Here is a 16,136-nt window from a genome sequence, read left to right as displayed (position 1 = left end):
TGCCCACACCCTGTCCTGCAGAGCAGCGCCGGCCCCGCAGCTCCTGCCTCCTCCTCCAGCAGCCACCGGCATCCCAGGGCAGCACAGCAAGGTCTGCGCAGGGGTCATGCCCCTGCAAAGCTGATGCACAAAGCATTCACTTCCCCAAGGCACGATGCTCCTGCAGACAAGCCCCAAACCATGCACCCAGGACGCGCCGTGGCTGGATGCTCCCTGCGGCACACAGGGTGCAAGGGCCAGGCAGCAGCGTGATTGCTCTGCTCTGCTCGCAGCACACAGAAGCAGCCAGGTGAGCAGACAGTTTGGCTGGCGGGCAGCAGAGCCGCGCCAGGGACTCCCACAGCACCCTCCTGGTGCCCTGGCACAATGCCCACCTCACCCCATCCCCACGCGGCACGGCCCCGGTGCCAGCGGACTCTGCCCTGCTGCGGCACAGGCAGGCGGCACTGAACCTGCCTCATTCCTGCCCGTGCTGCGCTGCTGCAGCTCCAGAGCACACCACGAGCACCGGCACCTCCAGCCGGCTCCAGCAGCACCGGGGTGCCCAGCTCCGGCACGCAGGGTGCCACAGAGCGGCGCGGGGCTGACTCAAGCAGTTCTGTCCTGTAATTGGTGTCCTGGCCACAGCGCAGCAGCAAAGCTGGTTTCGGGTAAACCGTGCTCGAAACCACCCCGCCCAGGGGAGCCGGGCAGCCCAGGCGCTGCGGGGAGCACCAGCACCCTGCAGGGTGCGCAGCCACAGAGACCAGGAGGCATGGGAAGGGCCGTGCTGGGGTAAAGCTCTCCCCTGGGATCACCCCCTCAGCAAGGCACTGCCCAGCCTCCGTCTGAAGCTGTACATGAGGGGATGCAGTGCTGGGGAGGCCACCAAACCCACGTGGAGAGACGCACCAAGAGATGCAAGGGGCTACGAGCAGCCTGGAGGCAGCAGGAGCTCTCTGGCTCGCAGGCATGCCCCGATCCACGCAGCACACGCACAGGCAGAGAACAGAAGCCTCACAGGCTCCAGTCAAGATGGACCCAGACTAAACCCTGCTCCACCCACAAGGCTGTTCATGAGACAGCAGGGGAGCAAGGACAGGACTAGCGAGATGATGTTTATTCAGCATGGTACCCGGCTCATTGCGCACCCCAGCACAGAGCCCTCAGATGCTAAATGGAGCAAAACGCCTGCAAAGCCCCACAGGAAGTGGTGGATTGCAGCAATTCAGAGTGCAGCTCTCCCCTCCTGCCAGAACAGGCTTGTATTAGATCCAGCAACAGCCTGAAGCCCCTCTGTATGGAGCATCCAGCCATGCAGTGGGAGATGCAGGCTGAGGCTGATGCTGCCTCACCCCTTGTCACCCTTCTCACAGGGAAGAAGAGGCATCCCCTGTGTCTGCCAGCCCCCACCTGCAACAGCCTGGGCAGAGGAGGATTTACAGGATTATTTTAATTACCCAGTTAGAATTACTCATTAGCTGCCACCCCACTCGTGCTGGTGGCAGGAGGCAGGCAGCGAGCAGGGTGCAGGATGCAGCAGTCAGAGCTGCTCGACCGCTGCCTGCCCTGCGTCTGGCTCAGCACCAAGCACGCATTGAGGGCTCAGAGCAATAATCCTCCTAAGAGCTCATCTCCCCTCCTGCCAGATCCTGCTGCAGGAATGGTGGGAGGAAATGGGGAGAAGCCTGTTACAGGGATTGATTCAAGGAGAGCACCCCAGATGCTGCCCCAAGCTGCATGGGGCAGAAGCAGCATTGGATGTCCAGAGTTTTTTCATTTCCCAGTGGTTCCCAGTGGGTCAGCCTGGCCAGCAGCTGCCCAGGGCTCTGTAGAAACACCAGCACTTCCCAAAGCAGAGCAGCCCCAGAAGAGGCAATCCAGTGCAGAGCACCCAGTCCCAGAAAACCGGTGCAGAAGCACTGCTCTCCTTGCTGCACCCTCTGGGCCCCTCGATGCCTCTATCACACTTGCTTCCTTGGCCTCTGAAACACTTGCCCAGAGGCTGAACCATCCCACCCTGCATCCTGCGCGGTGGGGATGGATGCACCATCTCACCCGCCTTTGGCTGCCTGGAGCAAGGGGGGAGGCAGGAGTGGCTGAGCCTTACCGGACGTAGAGAGATCTCTTCTCGCTGGTCCGCAGTGAGCCGGAGCCGGAGCTCATGCTGCTGTTCATCATCTGCTCCCTCAGGTCGTGGATCTTCGACTCGAAGCGGCTGTACTCTGCAGGGAGAGAGGAGGGGTCAGTGCAGGCAGGAGCTGCCCCCATATCGGTGAGTGCCGACAGAGGCCATTCGAGCCCATCCATGGGCATCGCACCATGAGCCTGTGCCCACCCCTGCATGATGCCAAAGAGGCCGCAGCACCCCAGGAGAGTCCAGGCACTGCATCAGACCCAAACCCTGGCAGGAGCAGCTCAGGCCAGGGGTGCCGAGCCCTCCACCACCACAGCAAGGGAGCACCAGGCAGGGCTCCGCAAGCCACTGACCCACAGAGCAGTTCAAAACCTGCAGAGACAAAGGAGACGCTTCCCCCCTGCCCCAGGACCCAGTCACCCTCTGGCTGCAGCAGCACGGCACAACCGCAGCGCTCACAACCACCTCTGCCCAGCAGGCACGGGCAGGGGGGACGCAGAGCACGGGCCTGGCCCGTGGGAGGGGAGCAGGGAGAAGGAATTCACCTTTTCCTCCTACATCCCCGTGGCAGAGACCCAGACGGAGCCAGGACCCTCCGGAAGCTGTTGCTGGGCGCCTGGATGGGAGCAGCCTCCACGCCGGCGCCTGCCGCCGCGCCAGCCCGACCTTCAGCCTGTGTAAAGGTCGGGCTGAGGGTGGAGGCACCAGCTCTGCTTACCCAGGGCTGGCCAGGGAACGTTTGCTGGGCATGGAGCAGCCCAGGGAGGCTGCCGGCACCGGCACAGCTCACCCGGCGCCGGGACCCTTGAGGCTGCTGCCCTAGCATCCCATGGCTCCAGCCCCGTGTCCCAGCGCGGCTACCGGCCTCATCCCTGCTGTAAGACTGGCCTAGAGAAGCCTTGCCCACAGCCCAAGGGCTCAGCTGCGGTTTGGCAGGCAGCAGCACAGCGGCTCAGGAGCAGAGGCAAGTGCGCGGAGCCCCAGCAGAGGGGCTGGGCTCGCTGCTGCCGGGCCTGCAGAAGCTGCAGCACGCACGGGAACAGCGAGGCTCAGGAATGCGCTGTGGGCTGCGCTTGAGAGCCGGCCCCTGCTTCCGGCCTCTCCAGCCCTTACGCCTGCAGCCAGACCTGCCTGAGCGTCCGCCTCCTGCACCCAACCCCCAGAGACCCGATTCTGCTTCAAGACTGGAACCCCCCCCGCTGGGTGACAGACACGGGACCTGCCGAGCGCAGACAGGCTCCGTGGGAAGCCCCGTCCCTGCCATGGGACGTCAGGGGTGCCACACACTGAGCACGGTCACCAGACCCCAGCCACCCCATGGGTGCGCACTGCCTGGCCGGCCTCCCCGCACGCGGAGGAAACAGAAGCGGCCAGCCAGGGACAAGGTTTCTTCTATAGGCAAAGAGAAGTGCGACACCAAAGCAGCAGCAGGGTTCGATGGAGCTCCCGGCAGGGGAGGTGAGAGTCACCGCACACCTCTCACCTCACACAGGGCTAATCAGAGCATCTGCAGCAGAGCTCATCCTGTCCCAGGATGTCCCACATCCCAGAGGAGCATGCTCCAGAAGCAGGTACAGCTGGACACAGGGGCTGCTCAGGCTTTCTGCTCCAGAGAACAAAGGGTCTCTGAGGAAGGGTCTCCAAGAAGCTCCCAACATGTGCTTGCTCTGACTGCGGAGGACACAGGACAGGGCAGCCAGCCCGGAAAGCAAACCTCAGCATGGGGGAGGCAGAGCTACCCCAGCAGCAAGCACGGGATGCTCCCCGCTGCCACCTCCCCTCATCCGCACACTGGAGCAGCTTCCAAGCAGTCACCAGCAGATAAACCCCAGCAAGCAGCGCTCCTGCCTCTGCTCCCTGGCTCACAGCCTCTTTGCCTCCATGGCCTGGAAGGAGATGTCCTGCAGAGGTGAGGCAGGGCTGATCCCCACCTCCTTGCATTCCCACGGGACCCAGGAGCCGGTCGCGCTCAGGACACGCTTATCAAGACTGACAAATATGCAGCAGGTGACCGGGCACCTCCTGCAGCGGTGCCACGGCGGCTCCATGCCACGTGCCAGGAGGGATGGGACGCGTGCTGCGCCCATGGGCAGCTCCATAGAAACCCTGCTCCACCCTCAGCCACTCTGCACTGCCCAGGTTGCAGATGGACTGATCCAGCACAGGGCTCGGAGCAAGCTGCTCTAGTGGAAGGGGTCCCTGCCTGTGGCAGGGGTTGGAGCTGGAGGGGGTTAAGGTCCCTTCCAACACAAACCATTCTATGATGAAGCCTCATTCCCATGCCCAGCTCTCTCAGGTGTGCAACACGCCTGCCCCCAGCCAGGCCGTCAGCATTGCCCAGGGATGCCTGGCCACAGGCTCCACCTGCATACACTACCCCAGCTCCATCTTTCCCCCCAGCACAGCATTTCCCCACCCTGAACCCACACACCTTCGTGCTGTGGGGTTAAAGTACAGACATGGCACCCATGTGCAGGCACAGGCTCATGGATGGGTAGGGTTTGAGAGTGAAGCATGGCCATGGGGAAAGCTTGGAGGCTCTCAGAAGTCACTACATGGTCCTGGCACTTCCCTTTGAGAGGCTGCTCAGAGAAATGCTATCCTGCAAGTTTTTCTCTTCTCAGGTGAGGAATACCAAGGCTCTGTGGGGCACGAGGAGAGGGAACTGCCAAACACGAGGACTTGTGATAGTGGCAGAGAAAGGTCAGAGAGAGAAGTGCTCAGAGAGAAGTGCTCACAACTGCTCAGAGGCACTGTCACAGAGAGCAGCCTGCTCCTCCTTGATGGCCTGCAGCAGCAGCTCTGCACCAGGCAGGATGCAGCTCCTCTTTCTGTCCTTCCCTGCCTTTGTCTTTGCTTGTTTCCCCTCCTAGTGCCTGCCACAGGGAGGTCTCATTCCCCAAGACCTGTGCAAGCAGCCTCTCTGCTCCCTCAGGACCCGAGAGGCCAGATGCAGAGCACTTGTGCACTCAGAGTCAACCAGGTTGGAAAAGCCCTTTCAGCTCCTCTAGTCCAACCGTTCCCAGCACTGCCAAGGCCACTACTAACCCATGGCACCGAGGCCTCGGCTCCACAGTGTGTGAACACTTGCAGGGACGGTGACTGCAGCCCTGCCCTGGGCAGCCTGTTCCAATGCCCAACCAGCACCCCACAGGCAAAGCCCCGTCTGGGCTCATGTGTAAAGAGACAAGATGCCATCCTCTGAGAAGTTCCTCCCTGCTAGCAAAGGCAAAGCCACTTTCTACCAGCATCTCCTCCTTCTGAGCACTCTATAATCCAGCTCTCCTGCTCTTTTCCACAGACATGATCCACATAGAAAGGCAAACACCTGGGAGCTCACATCCCCTCAAGGGGACTCAGCCTCACCTGCTCAAGGGGCACACACCAGGAAGACCTTTCCCTTGGCTCCCAGGCCTCTGAGCCTCCAGAGTGCCGAGGTATACTCCCAAGACACAACATTCTAAGTGTCACAGCAGCACCACTGTCTCCTGGGAGGGCTGCCCCCAGGGTGCTGCTGCCCACATGTGCCAGGAACCATCGCAGACCTGGAAAGCCACCGACTGCAAAGCACTGACATTTCAGCCCTGGTCTACAGGGGTTTAAAACCACTTTGTCCTGTGTGACATTTAGGAAGCACTCTTGGTTGGTGTCTTTGCCAAGGCTCGAGTGGCAAAAGGAGCCAGAGATAGACAAGCAAGAAGTGCTTCCTGGAAAAAAAGAAAGAGAAAAAACCCCACGCCAAACCAAACAAACCCCACACCTTCAGCACACCCCAGGCGGCACCACGGGCTCCATGCCCCAGTGGCCTCCGCCATGGGATGGAGAAGAACCAGCAGAGACAGGGACACACGGGGCACTGCCCGGGCACACGAAAAGCAGCAGAATGGCCTGGCAGGAGAGGACGAGAGCTGCCGGGGAACAAACCAGTGGGGCCCGGGAGCGACTCGAATCGCTGCACCCAGCACGGCGCCTCTCGGACACGGCAGCGGCGCGGCCGCAGCTCCGGGCCCATGGCCTGTAGGGGCCGTCCCCTGGGACACCCCAGCCCCGCCAGCTCGGGGGATCCTCAGGCAGCTGCCAGCTCGCCCGCGCGGCCACGGGCTGCCCCTCGGGGCACCACAGGCCCCCGGCACCTTGGCGGACGGAGCTGCAGGCCGGAGGTGGTGCCCGGTAGCTCCGGGGCCGCACAGCAGGAAGGATGCTCGGAGCAGCGCACGAGCCCGCTCCCAGCACCGAGGCGCCGGTCGCAGCGCCGCCGGCCCCGCGGTCACAGCGGGAGGTCCCCAGAGCCCACCGCGCTCCCAGGACGAGGGGCGGCCGCCGCATCCGCGGTCCCCTGGGGAGCCCCCGCCCCGGGCCCCCAGCGAGGCCCGCGGGACCCCACGGAGCGGAGCCGCTCGGTGCCCCGGGCCCGCCAGACCCCCCCGGAGCCCCGCCCGGCGCCGCAGCCCCGGGACGGGAGGGGCCGAGCCCGGAGCCGCCGGGACCACGCTCACCTGAGCCCCGGAGCCGCCCGGCCGCGCACAAAGCCGCGCACGCACCGCCGGCGGGACGCCACCGCCCCGCCCCCCCCCGCCGCGCCGGCCAATCAGCGACAGCCACGCCCCCCCAGGCTCCGCCCCTCGTCAATCTGCGCTACTATCCAGCCTCCGGGCCCGCGCGCCAGCGGGCTCCACGCCCCCTCGTCCGCATGCCCCGCCCCCTGCCCCGCCCCGCCCCCTGCCGCGGTCCGTACCCTCGGGCCGGTACTGAGCCACGATGGTCACCGTCTGCCCCGCGCGCTTCAGCGCCGCCGCCGCCTGCTCGTGGGTCGCGTTGCGGAGGTTGACGCCGTTCACCTGCCGGGACAAAGCGGCTCCGCTGCAGCGCAGGGCTCGCACCGCCCGGCACCGCCCCCTCGTCACGCGGGTGAACCCCGGGACCCGCCCGCCGGGCAGCGCCCGCTGCGCCGCAGGACAGCTCCCGAGCCGGCCGGTCCCAGCCGTGGCACCCAGGGGTCAAACCCACCCTGGCCCTGCCGCGCCGTTGTGCCGGTGTCCCCGGGGCTGGGGCAGGCCGGGGGCACTTACCGAGAGGATGCGGTCTCCCCTCCGCAGCTCCCCACTGAGGTCGGCCGGGCCTCCAGCCAGGATGAAGGACACGAAGATGCCTTCGCCATCCTCCCCTCCGACGATGTTGAAGCCCAGGCCGGTGGAGCCTTTATGCAGGATGATTTTCCGGGGCTCCCTGGAAGGACAGACGTGGGACAGGGAGACATCAGGGCAAAGAGCAGTGAAGCTGGTGACAGGGTCAGCTGTGCTCAGGCTTTCCGGCACACCAGCAGGGATGGAGTCATCCCAAGTGCAACCCGGCGTGATGCAGCCCTTGGCACCGAGGAGGTGATGGTAAACCAGGAGAGGTGTGGGCAACAGCACGAGTGACAGGAGACTGAGCATGGGTGGAGACAGAGCATCCATGTTAAATCATGCACAGGACCATGGGGTTGAGAGGTGGCACCAGATGCTGCAAGCCTGGGCACTGGGAGCGGCGTGGCTGTGCCGGGACGGGGGGGATCGAGCCCATCTGCACCCCTGCAGCACAACGCGTGTGCCTGCACCCCACAGTCCCCACAACACAGGTCCTGCATTTTTCGATGATGACTTAATCCTTTCACAGCTCAAACAACAGGCAGGCAAAGGCAGGAAGGCTGCCTGGAATCACAAAAATCCTGGGAAAAAGAAAAAGCAGCTCTGATAGGAACAATGGAAGCTCCCAGATCAAGCATGGCATTAAAATAAGAAAGACTCAATGATGCCAGTACAGGCTGGTGATGACTGCAGCCAACATGACACTGGGGACCATCAGGACACCCACTGTGGTGGGCTGGCAACACACAGAGAAGGAATGGGGCTCAGGCGCACAAGCAGATCAGGAATCTTGGGGAATAAGATATGGCCAAGCAGGCAGCATGAAGTCCTGAAGGCTGGCAGCGTGCTCCCAGGTCACTGAAGCAAGAAAACATCCTTTGCAACACGCCAGGCCAGGCTGGGCGTCACTGCTGTCACCTGTACAGATGGGATAAGGCTTTGGTACTTTCATGGGTGCAGGATTTACTGCAGGAAACTGGATCCAGGCCTGGAAGTCTACTTCTCCTTCAGGAATGGCTGGTAGGAGCCTCCTGGGAGATAGCTCCTTTCCTAGGCGTGTCACTGGTCTTCCCCACACCAGTACGATGCATTTGGACCTCACTGGTCTCATTGCAACAGTCTTGGTGATGCATGACTAAACAAAGCCGCTATGATGAAGCTGTCTTCTGGGGCTCAGTGGGGCACAGGAGGTATTCAGTGCGGGGATGGGATGGGTGAGGAAAGTGCTGTGCCTACCGCAGGCTGTGAACCTGTCCCCTGTCCGATGGCAGGGGACTGTGGGGGGGACAGTGGCCGAGCAGCGACAAAAGGGGCCTGGGCACGGCAGCACCATCCTCTAGTGGCTGCCAGCACGTCCTGCACCAGGGCCACCACAGCGCCATTGCCATAGATCCAGAGTCATAGAATCAACCGGGATGGAAAAGCCCTTTAAACTCATCCACTCCAACCCTTACTCCAGCTCTGCCAAGGCCACCCCTAACCCATGGCACTGAGGCCTCATCTCCACGGGGTGTGAACCCTTGCAGGGACGGTGACTGCAGCCCTGCCCTGGGCAGCCTGTTCCAATGCCTGAGCACCCTCTGGGGCAGGAATTGTTCCTCAGCTCCATCTAAACCTGCCCTGCTGCAGCTTGAGGCCGTTTCCTCTTGTCCCATCCCTTGTTCCTTGGGAGCAGAAACCAACCCTACCTCACTAAAACCTCCTTTTGTAGAGAGGGAAAGCTGTGGGTCAGGCAAGCAGAGCACAACCAGAGAGGTCTCACTTTCCTGTCCTCAGCACGAAGCTTTGGAGAAGTTTTACTCTGCATTTAGGCTCAGAACAACGTGCTCCTCTCTATTTCCTGGGTTCAGGAAACAGACCTGCTCATGCAGCGTAAATGGTGCTAGTAGGGAAAAGAGGGCTGTGCTTCTGGCAGTCAGTGCAAGGAGGTTTGGGATGCCCTCAGTGAGGGTTCATATCTGGAGCTGTGTGCCCCTGAGCCCTTTGTCCCCAGCACAGCTCAGCTGGGACACTGTTCCAGCTATTGTAAAACAAGTAAGAGAAGGGAGCTGAAGTGCCTTGCACAGAGCTCAGGGAGGAGCAGGAGGAACGGCTGAGGGACACACAGGGCTGGAGCTCACTGCTGGGCCCCAAGCTCTGCGCTGTGCACCCACAGACAGGCTTTCAGCTGGGGCTGCAAAAGCAGCAGGGATGAGGTCAAGCAGCCAGAGAGGGAAAGAGAGGGAAAGAGAAGGAGCAGAGATTAGGGATGCTCATGCCTGGTACTTACCTGGTGAAGTCATCATCCCCAATCATGTGCCGAGGGATAGGCGAGTACCGAGATGGAGTCACCTGCTGGGGGACAGGGTAGGCAGGTTTGCTCTCCATGCTGCCCAGGTAGCCCATACTGGAGTTATGGCTTATGTGGTTGTCAGCCAGTGCTGAGAAGGCTGTGGGAGAGGAGAAGGGCATCAGGGGCTGAAATCCACCCTCAGACATGGAAGCGGAGACCAGCCCAGCATCGCCCCAGCACGCTCCATCCCCCCGGCCCCGCGGTGCCCGGTGCCGCAGCAGTGGCCAGCGCCGTACGTACTGCTGGCGTAGTCGGGGGGCGCGTACATGTCGTTGAGGTGGATGTTGCCAGGCTTGGCCACCTTCAGGTACACCATGTCAGAGGTGTTCTTCAGGGCGGCCACCGCCTCCTCGTGCCGCACGTCCTGCAGGTTCGTGTTGTTCACCTGCCGGAGGGAAGGGGCTGTGTGAGTTGCAGGCAGGGGGGCAGGCAGGGGGCAGGCAGCAGTGGGTAGAAGCAGTTTTCTGCAGTAGCTCTGGAGGCACAGCCCCATCTCCATGGTTTATCCCCAGCTCAGATGTCCCCTGGCAGGGGCATGAGGCTGCCATCAGAAGGAATGCCAGGTCAGGACCGGCACCGTGAAGGCTGCGGCATGGGGCTTACCGCGAGCAGCCGGTCCCCGATCTGGAGGCGCCCGTCCTTCTGGGCAGCACCTCCCTCGATGATCTTGGTGATGTAGATGCTGTTGTCCCCGGGGATGTGCTGGTTCCCGATGCCCCCGGCGATGCTGAACCCCAGGCCTTGAGGGAAGTGAGAGGGCAGGTGAGAGACAGGCAGATGGACGGAGATCTGGGCTGGCATCACAGCCCCTCTGCCTCACTGCGCTTCCCACCCTGCCGCTAACCCAGCAATGGGCCAGCCCAGCCATCATGCACTGCACTGTGGGGCTGCCTCATACACTGTGCCCCACAGCATCCACCCTATGGCACCCTGCACCATGGCAGCGCCACCTTGCCTCCCATATTCCCCACGGCATCCCACACTGAGGGGTGACCCCAGACCGTCCCTGGTCCTGAGAGACGAGTGAGGGGTTCACCTTTGGGGCCCTTCATCAGGTTGACCTCCATGATGGTCTCTGGTGGGGGCTGCCGGCGGCGCACCACGAGCCGCACCACGGGGCCCGCTTCCTTCAGGGCCTCCACTGCTTTGCTGTGCACCACCTCGGACACGTCCACGTCGTTCACCCGCAGCACGCAGTCGTTCACCCTGTGGGCACAGGGTGGCCCTTGGCTTCCCTGGGGAACCACCAGCCCGAGCCCCCTCCTCCTGACACCCCTGCCACCCTCCTCCATCCACGCACACCCCTGAGATGCTCCAGCTGGCCAGATCCCGAATCCCAGGGTGAAAGGGGGAGGCAGCAGGGCTGGTCCACCCTGATGGAGATGAAAGGTGAAGGGAAAGGCTGAGGCTGGGGCTGGGGCTACGGAGGGAAAGATGGGAGCAGGAGCCTGGCGCAGGAAGAGGAGGAGGGATGACTACAGACAGGAGGCTGGTGACAGGGGACCATTCCCTGTGGGGAATGGACCATGGGAGGGGAGTGGGGCAGGAGCTGCCTAGAGGGTCCCTGGGGAGATCCGGGGTGATTGATACCCAGACGGGGCTGCTCCCCTGGCCTGGTACTTACCCCAGACGGCCGTCCATGGCTGCGGCTCCCCCAGGGATGATTTTGGTGATGAAGATGCCCGGGTCATCTGGAATGTGGGGGTTGTCGATGCCTCCCGCTATGCTGAAGCCGAGGCCGGAGTTCCCCTGTGGGCAGTCACACACCCGTCGTTCCCCGTGGGCGCCCCCTGCTCTGGTCCTCCCACCGGCAGCGGCTGCCCAGGCCGTGGAGCCCCTGCAGCACCCGCGGCTCCCGGGGCACGCAGAGGGGTGCGTGGCCGCAGGGCGCCGGCACGCTCGGCCGAGGCGCTCGGTGCGGCAGCGCGGAGCAGATGGAGCCGGAGAGTGGGAGCCGCCAGGACCTCCCTCGCCACCACATCTGCCGAGAGAGGCTGAGGCAGGCGGGGAGCTGGGAGGGGGTGGTCCTTGGCAAGGGGAGAAAACCTCCCCTCGCTGGCTGTTCCCCAGCAGAGCCACAGCGCTGCAGCGCGCCGAGCAGAGGGGCTGGTTCCAGTGCCCAGCAGCCCACCCCTGCCCCTGGGATGTAGCCCCGGCACGGAGCCGACTCCAGTGCTGATGCCAAACTGTGAAGGGATTGTGTGGAGGGGGCTGCGGGATGGGGCAGGGCCTCCAGTTCTGCCTCCTCTTCCTCCTGAATAATGCCTGGAGGATCACTTGAGCTGAAGTCTGCCTGAGGGGAACGCAGGGGCCGTGCTGCATCTCCAGCTCCATTCCAGCTGGAATGAAGCGCTCATCCTGGGATGAGCAGCCTGACCCTGTGCCGCCTTTCCTGCTCGTAGAATTCCCATCAGTGACACGCTCACAACTGCTGCTTCCATCTCTGTGCTTGATGCAAGTGGACAATTCCTGCTTTTTTTGCTCTGCCTCGAAAATCAGATGGCTCCTCGCCTTGTTTGCTCATGCGGAAGAGCTGACACTTAGTCACATCCTATCGTGCCCGCCTCTCATACACAGACAGGCTTGAGCCAAGCACCCTTCCGGCTGCCCACAGCCCCAGTGCAGCATTAGGTGATGGGAAACTGCTCCTCCTGGGGACCTGTGACCAGGAGTGACACACGGAGCTCCCCAGGATCATCGAGCACCAGCAGCGTGCTGGGGCTTGTGCTTCTCCTCCTGGTGGTGCAGGGGTCTTCAGACTGGCTTTGACTTCCACTGCCTTGTGCGCTTGAGCCCAGAACCCCCCCCCCCCGTGTGCTAGGTGCATCCCCAGAGCGTGAGCAGCAGCTCAGGGAGGGGATCCTGCCCCTCTGCTGCGCTCTGGGGAGACCCCCCTGCAGCCCCAATCCAGCTCTGGGGCAGCAGCACAAGAGGGACGTGGAGCTGTTGGAGCGAAGCCAGAGGAGGCCATGGGGATGCTGCGAGGGCTGGAGCAGCTCTGCTCTGGAGCCAGGCTGAGAGAGCTGGGCTGGGTCAGCCTGGAGAAGAGAAGGCTCCTTAAAGGGAGACCTGAGAGCAGCTCCAGTGCCTGAAGGGGCTGCAGAAAAGCTGGAGAGGGGCTTGGGACAAGGGCCTGTAGGGACAGGCCAAGGGGAATGGCTTTAACCTGCCAGAGGGGAGGCTGAGCTGAGCTCTTGGGCAGAAGCTCTTCCCTGTGAGGGTGCTGAGGCGCTGGCACAGGGTGCCCAGAGAAGCTGTGGCTGCCCCATCCCTGGCAGTGTTCAAGGCCAGGTTGGACACAGGGGCTTGGAGCAAGCTGCTTCAGCAGAAGGGGTCCCTGCCCGTGGCAGGGGTTGGAGCTGGAGGAGCTTTACAGCAATGACAAGGATAAATAACAGTGTCGGACCAGCAATTCTGGTGTACACTGAGGTCATCTTTGGGAGCCAAACACCCCAGTGAGGGGACAGCTTCATCTGCAGGCACCAGATGCTTCTGCAGTGAGATAGAGCTGTTGGATCCCATTGGGGACCAGGTGAAGGACCTGGGTATGTTCCATGCTGGCCTGGCTGTTAAGCACTGAATTTCCCTCATGGTTTCTAACTGCTGGAAAGGGATTCGCTGCCTGAGGCTTTGAAATGGGGGCAGCAATGAGTGCTGCCTCCCTATGCAGCCCTGCCGGCTCCTGCCTTGAGCCTGCTGTGGATAAAGGATGCTCTGAAGAACCCCTGAAAACAAGGCTTTTGCCTCTGAATAGGGCCTGGAGCGAGCAGCGCTCAGCCCAAGCAGCAGGATCCCCTGGGCTGGCTCCGTCAGGCGCGCAGGGAAGCGGTGGGTGAGGCGGCAGCCCCAGATAACCTTCCGTCCACCCACCACCGTGATGCAGAGAGAGGGGAGGAGGGAGATGACTAAAGACAGAGAGGAACAGAATAATGAGTGATGTGTCTTCCCCTGCGACACGGCCCCGCCAAGCCACCGCTGAGGCAATGAGGAGGATGAGGAGTGCCATGGGCAGCCCCCTGCCAACCCCCCCTTGGGTCAGGTCTTCCTGCTCCCTCTCCATCCCTGCTGCTCCCTGGGCACCAGGGAAAAACCCTCTCTGCCCTGCATGGTGCTGGCTCACCCCTGGGTTAAGGCCCATCCATGGGGAGAGGTGATTTTAGGCACGGCTGGTGCGATGCGTGCCATCAGCTCTGTGGTACCAACAGACAAGACAAGGCTCGAGCAGAAACTGCCCCCGGTTCACCAGAAAACCCCTCCTTGGTGCTCGGCATCACAGGCTGTGTGCCCGGGTGCCGATGCGCTGGCAGCAGGGAGGCAGCTGTGCCTGTGCACGAGCAGAGCTCCCGGCACTGCCGTTGGCAATGAGCCATGAGCCCCCCCGGGTCTGTGTGGGTGAAGGGTGCGAGCGAGGGAGGCAAGGGAGATGCCTCTGCCCCTCCCTCCCTCCCTTCTGGAGGAGCTGCGGGTGCGCAGCATCCAGCCCCTCTCCCCGCGCCAGGGGCAGGCAGAGCCCTACACCCCCAGAGGGACCCCAGACCAGGCCCTCCCTGTCAGGGCGCCAAGATGGGGACGCCGGGGGCTGCAGGTGGGAAGAGGCAGCAGAAGCTGTGGGTGAGTAAAGAGCACTTACCCTCTCCAGGACGATCTCCTCGTATTTGAACATCCCATCGCTGCCGTTCACCTGGGGAGAGGAGGACAGCGCATTATGGCTCTGTGCTGGTTCAGGGGGGAATTGCTTTTCCCCTCTGGCAGCTGAATAGCAAGAATCCAACCTGAAAGCTGTGCCTTCAAGATTAAACGCAACTGCTTGAGCCTGCGCTGGAATGAAACCGTGCACTGCTTTTCTTTCTGGGCATGAGCCAAAGCCCACTGACTTTAATGCACTTCAGTGCAAAGCCTTTATTCTCCTGGCTCATTTCTCCAGCCATGAAAAGGAACGCAACCGGAGGCACAAGAAGAAATAACGCCTTTGTTACGCAGTGTGTAATTAACCTCGGGAATTCAGTGCTGCGGGAAGGAAAGAAAGGGGTCGGTCCATGTGCAGTGAAAAAAATAATCAACACCCTTGGCAGCTTACATCTTTGAAATGCTTCAGGAGCATGACTCTTACCAGGGAGCGCAGAATGATTTATTCGACTGAATTAGCTGGGTGCAAAGGAAATAAGGTGCAAGTGTGGGGCACAGCGAGAGGGGAAAACCTTGTGATGCCTTCAGACTAAAACATGGTGTAGCCTTCTCCGTGCTGTAGAGTGCTGACACCCAGGCTTCAGAACCTCCCCTACCCAGCATGCAAAGCAGGGCTCTGGGAAACATAATGGCTTGAAACAAAAGGGATGCAACTGTGGGCTCTAAAATAAGAAATGGTGAATGCACAGTTCAAAACCTTCAATTTTCCCCATAAGCAACAGTGCACAGGGAAAGAAGGCAGCAGTTTTACTCCAGGTCATCACGATCAGGCCATAAACAGCTGCTGAGGTCTAAAATTTGGCAAGATTTGCAAAGCAATTGGCTGTTATAACACTCTTCCAATGCCTAAAGTGGGACTAAAGGGAAAATTCTTCCCTGTGCGGGTGCTGAGGCGCTGGCACAGGGTGCCCAGAGAAGCTGTGGCTGCCCCATCCCTGGCAGTGTTCAAGGCCAGGCTGGACACAGGGGCTTGGAGCAAGCTGCTCTAGTGGAAGGGGTCCCTGCCCGTGGCAGGGGTTGGAGCTGGAGGAGCTTTAAGGTCCCTTCAACACAAATCATTCTATGACTCCATGACTGGAACACCCAGAGCTGTTACACTCTACAGCAACAGTTTTGGAGGGGACTGGACTCAACCTCCACATCTCACTCTGGAAAACAAGGGCTGGGACACAGAGGGACCTGTAGCACAGCAGACAAAGAGCTCTCCCCTCATGCAGCCCTGCCTCTGCCTGTGGTGCCCGGACAACGTGCAGGGTTCTCATGTGGATTTTACATCCACCATTAACTGATAGCTTGTAGGACGTATGCAGCCACCTTCTGATGTGCTCCGAGTCAAAATCCAGAGCTGTGGTGTCTTTGTTTGCATACAAGTCCCTTTATCCAGCAGCTGCACATGCGTTCTGTCCTGCTGGCCCAGCTCCCTGCTCTCCAGCCCTTTGGAGGCACAGCCCGGCCACTCTCCAAACCTCTGTGTCATTAGATGGAAGGGACAGCTTTTATGCTAAATCTGACACCGTGGCAGGAAACTCAGCAAAGTGGCTGTGAGGCCCTATGTACAGGTAGGAAGAGCAAACAGGAGCTTTTCTACATGGGAATAATTGGGTGCCCAGCTGGAAGAGCAGTTCTGCATGCCAGGATCAGGGATGGGGCCGTGCGCCCTCATTCCCCGCCTAGTTCAGCCCTGGTGAGGCCAAAGCAATCCCACACCCTGTTGCGGATACTGAGCTTCAAGAAGGATGAGGTTGGGAAGAGTCCAGACTGGACAGATGGGATGGGAGCTCTAGGGAACATGGGCTGAGAGGGTTGTCCTTCTGTGGACATGCTCCATGCCTGGTGCCTCTCAGCCATGAGAAGATTTCAGGGCACAGTTCAGGGT

At 61.4% G+C, this 16,136-nt stretch overlaps 1 protein-coding gene across 8 annotated transcripts in view; it reads right to left on the bottom strand.

Moving 5' to 3' along the window:
• DLG3 (discs large MAGUK scaffold protein 3) overlaps positions 1 to 16,136 on the bottom strand; it is a 70,903-nt gene that overhangs the window by 11,745 nt on the left and 43,022 nt on the right. For 6 of the 8 annotated variants that reach the window (XM_061446312.1, XM_061446308.1, XM_061446304.1 and 3 more), the window contains 9 exons: positions 14,205 to 14,255; positions 11,199 to 11,323; positions 10,611 to 10,780; positions 10,178 to 10,314; positions 9,815 to 9,959; positions 9,512 to 9,671; positions 7,186 to 7,342; positions 6,852 to 6,954; positions 2,090 to 2,204 (listed from right to left, as the gene is read on the bottom strand). In XM_061446312.1, the coding sequence (XP_061302296.1) occupies positions 2,090 to 2,204; positions 6,852 to 6,954; positions 7,186 to 7,342; positions 9,512 to 9,671; positions 9,815 to 9,959; positions 10,178 to 10,314; positions 10,611 to 10,780; positions 11,199 to 11,323; positions 14,205 to 14,255 (1,163 nt within the window). Of the gene's footprint in view, positions 1 to 2,089; positions 2,205 to 2,661; positions 2,785 to 6,612; positions 6,705 to 6,851; positions 6,955 to 7,185; positions 7,343 to 9,511; positions 9,672 to 9,814; positions 9,960 to 10,177; positions 10,315 to 10,610; positions 10,781 to 11,198; positions 11,324 to 14,204; positions 14,256 to 16,136 lie in introns of those variants that run through there. The other 2 variants (XM_061446309.1, XM_061446311.1) reach the window with 2 other exon arrangements.

Source organism: Pezoporus flaviventris, unplaced genomic scaffold (genome assembly GCF_033815535.1).
Source record: "Pezoporus flaviventris isolate CSIRO_AGI_PZ_B2104156 unplaced genomic scaffold, CSIRO_AGI_Pfla_v1 ptg000005l, whole genome shotgun sequence".
In the NCBI taxonomy this organism is placed as follows: domain Eukaryota; kingdom Metazoa; phylum Chordata; class Aves; order Psittaciformes; family Psittacidae; genus Pezoporus; species Pezoporus flaviventris.
The sequence above is the reverse complement of the archived record's forward strand: the minus strand, read 5'-3'. Positions and strand labels throughout refer to the sequence as shown.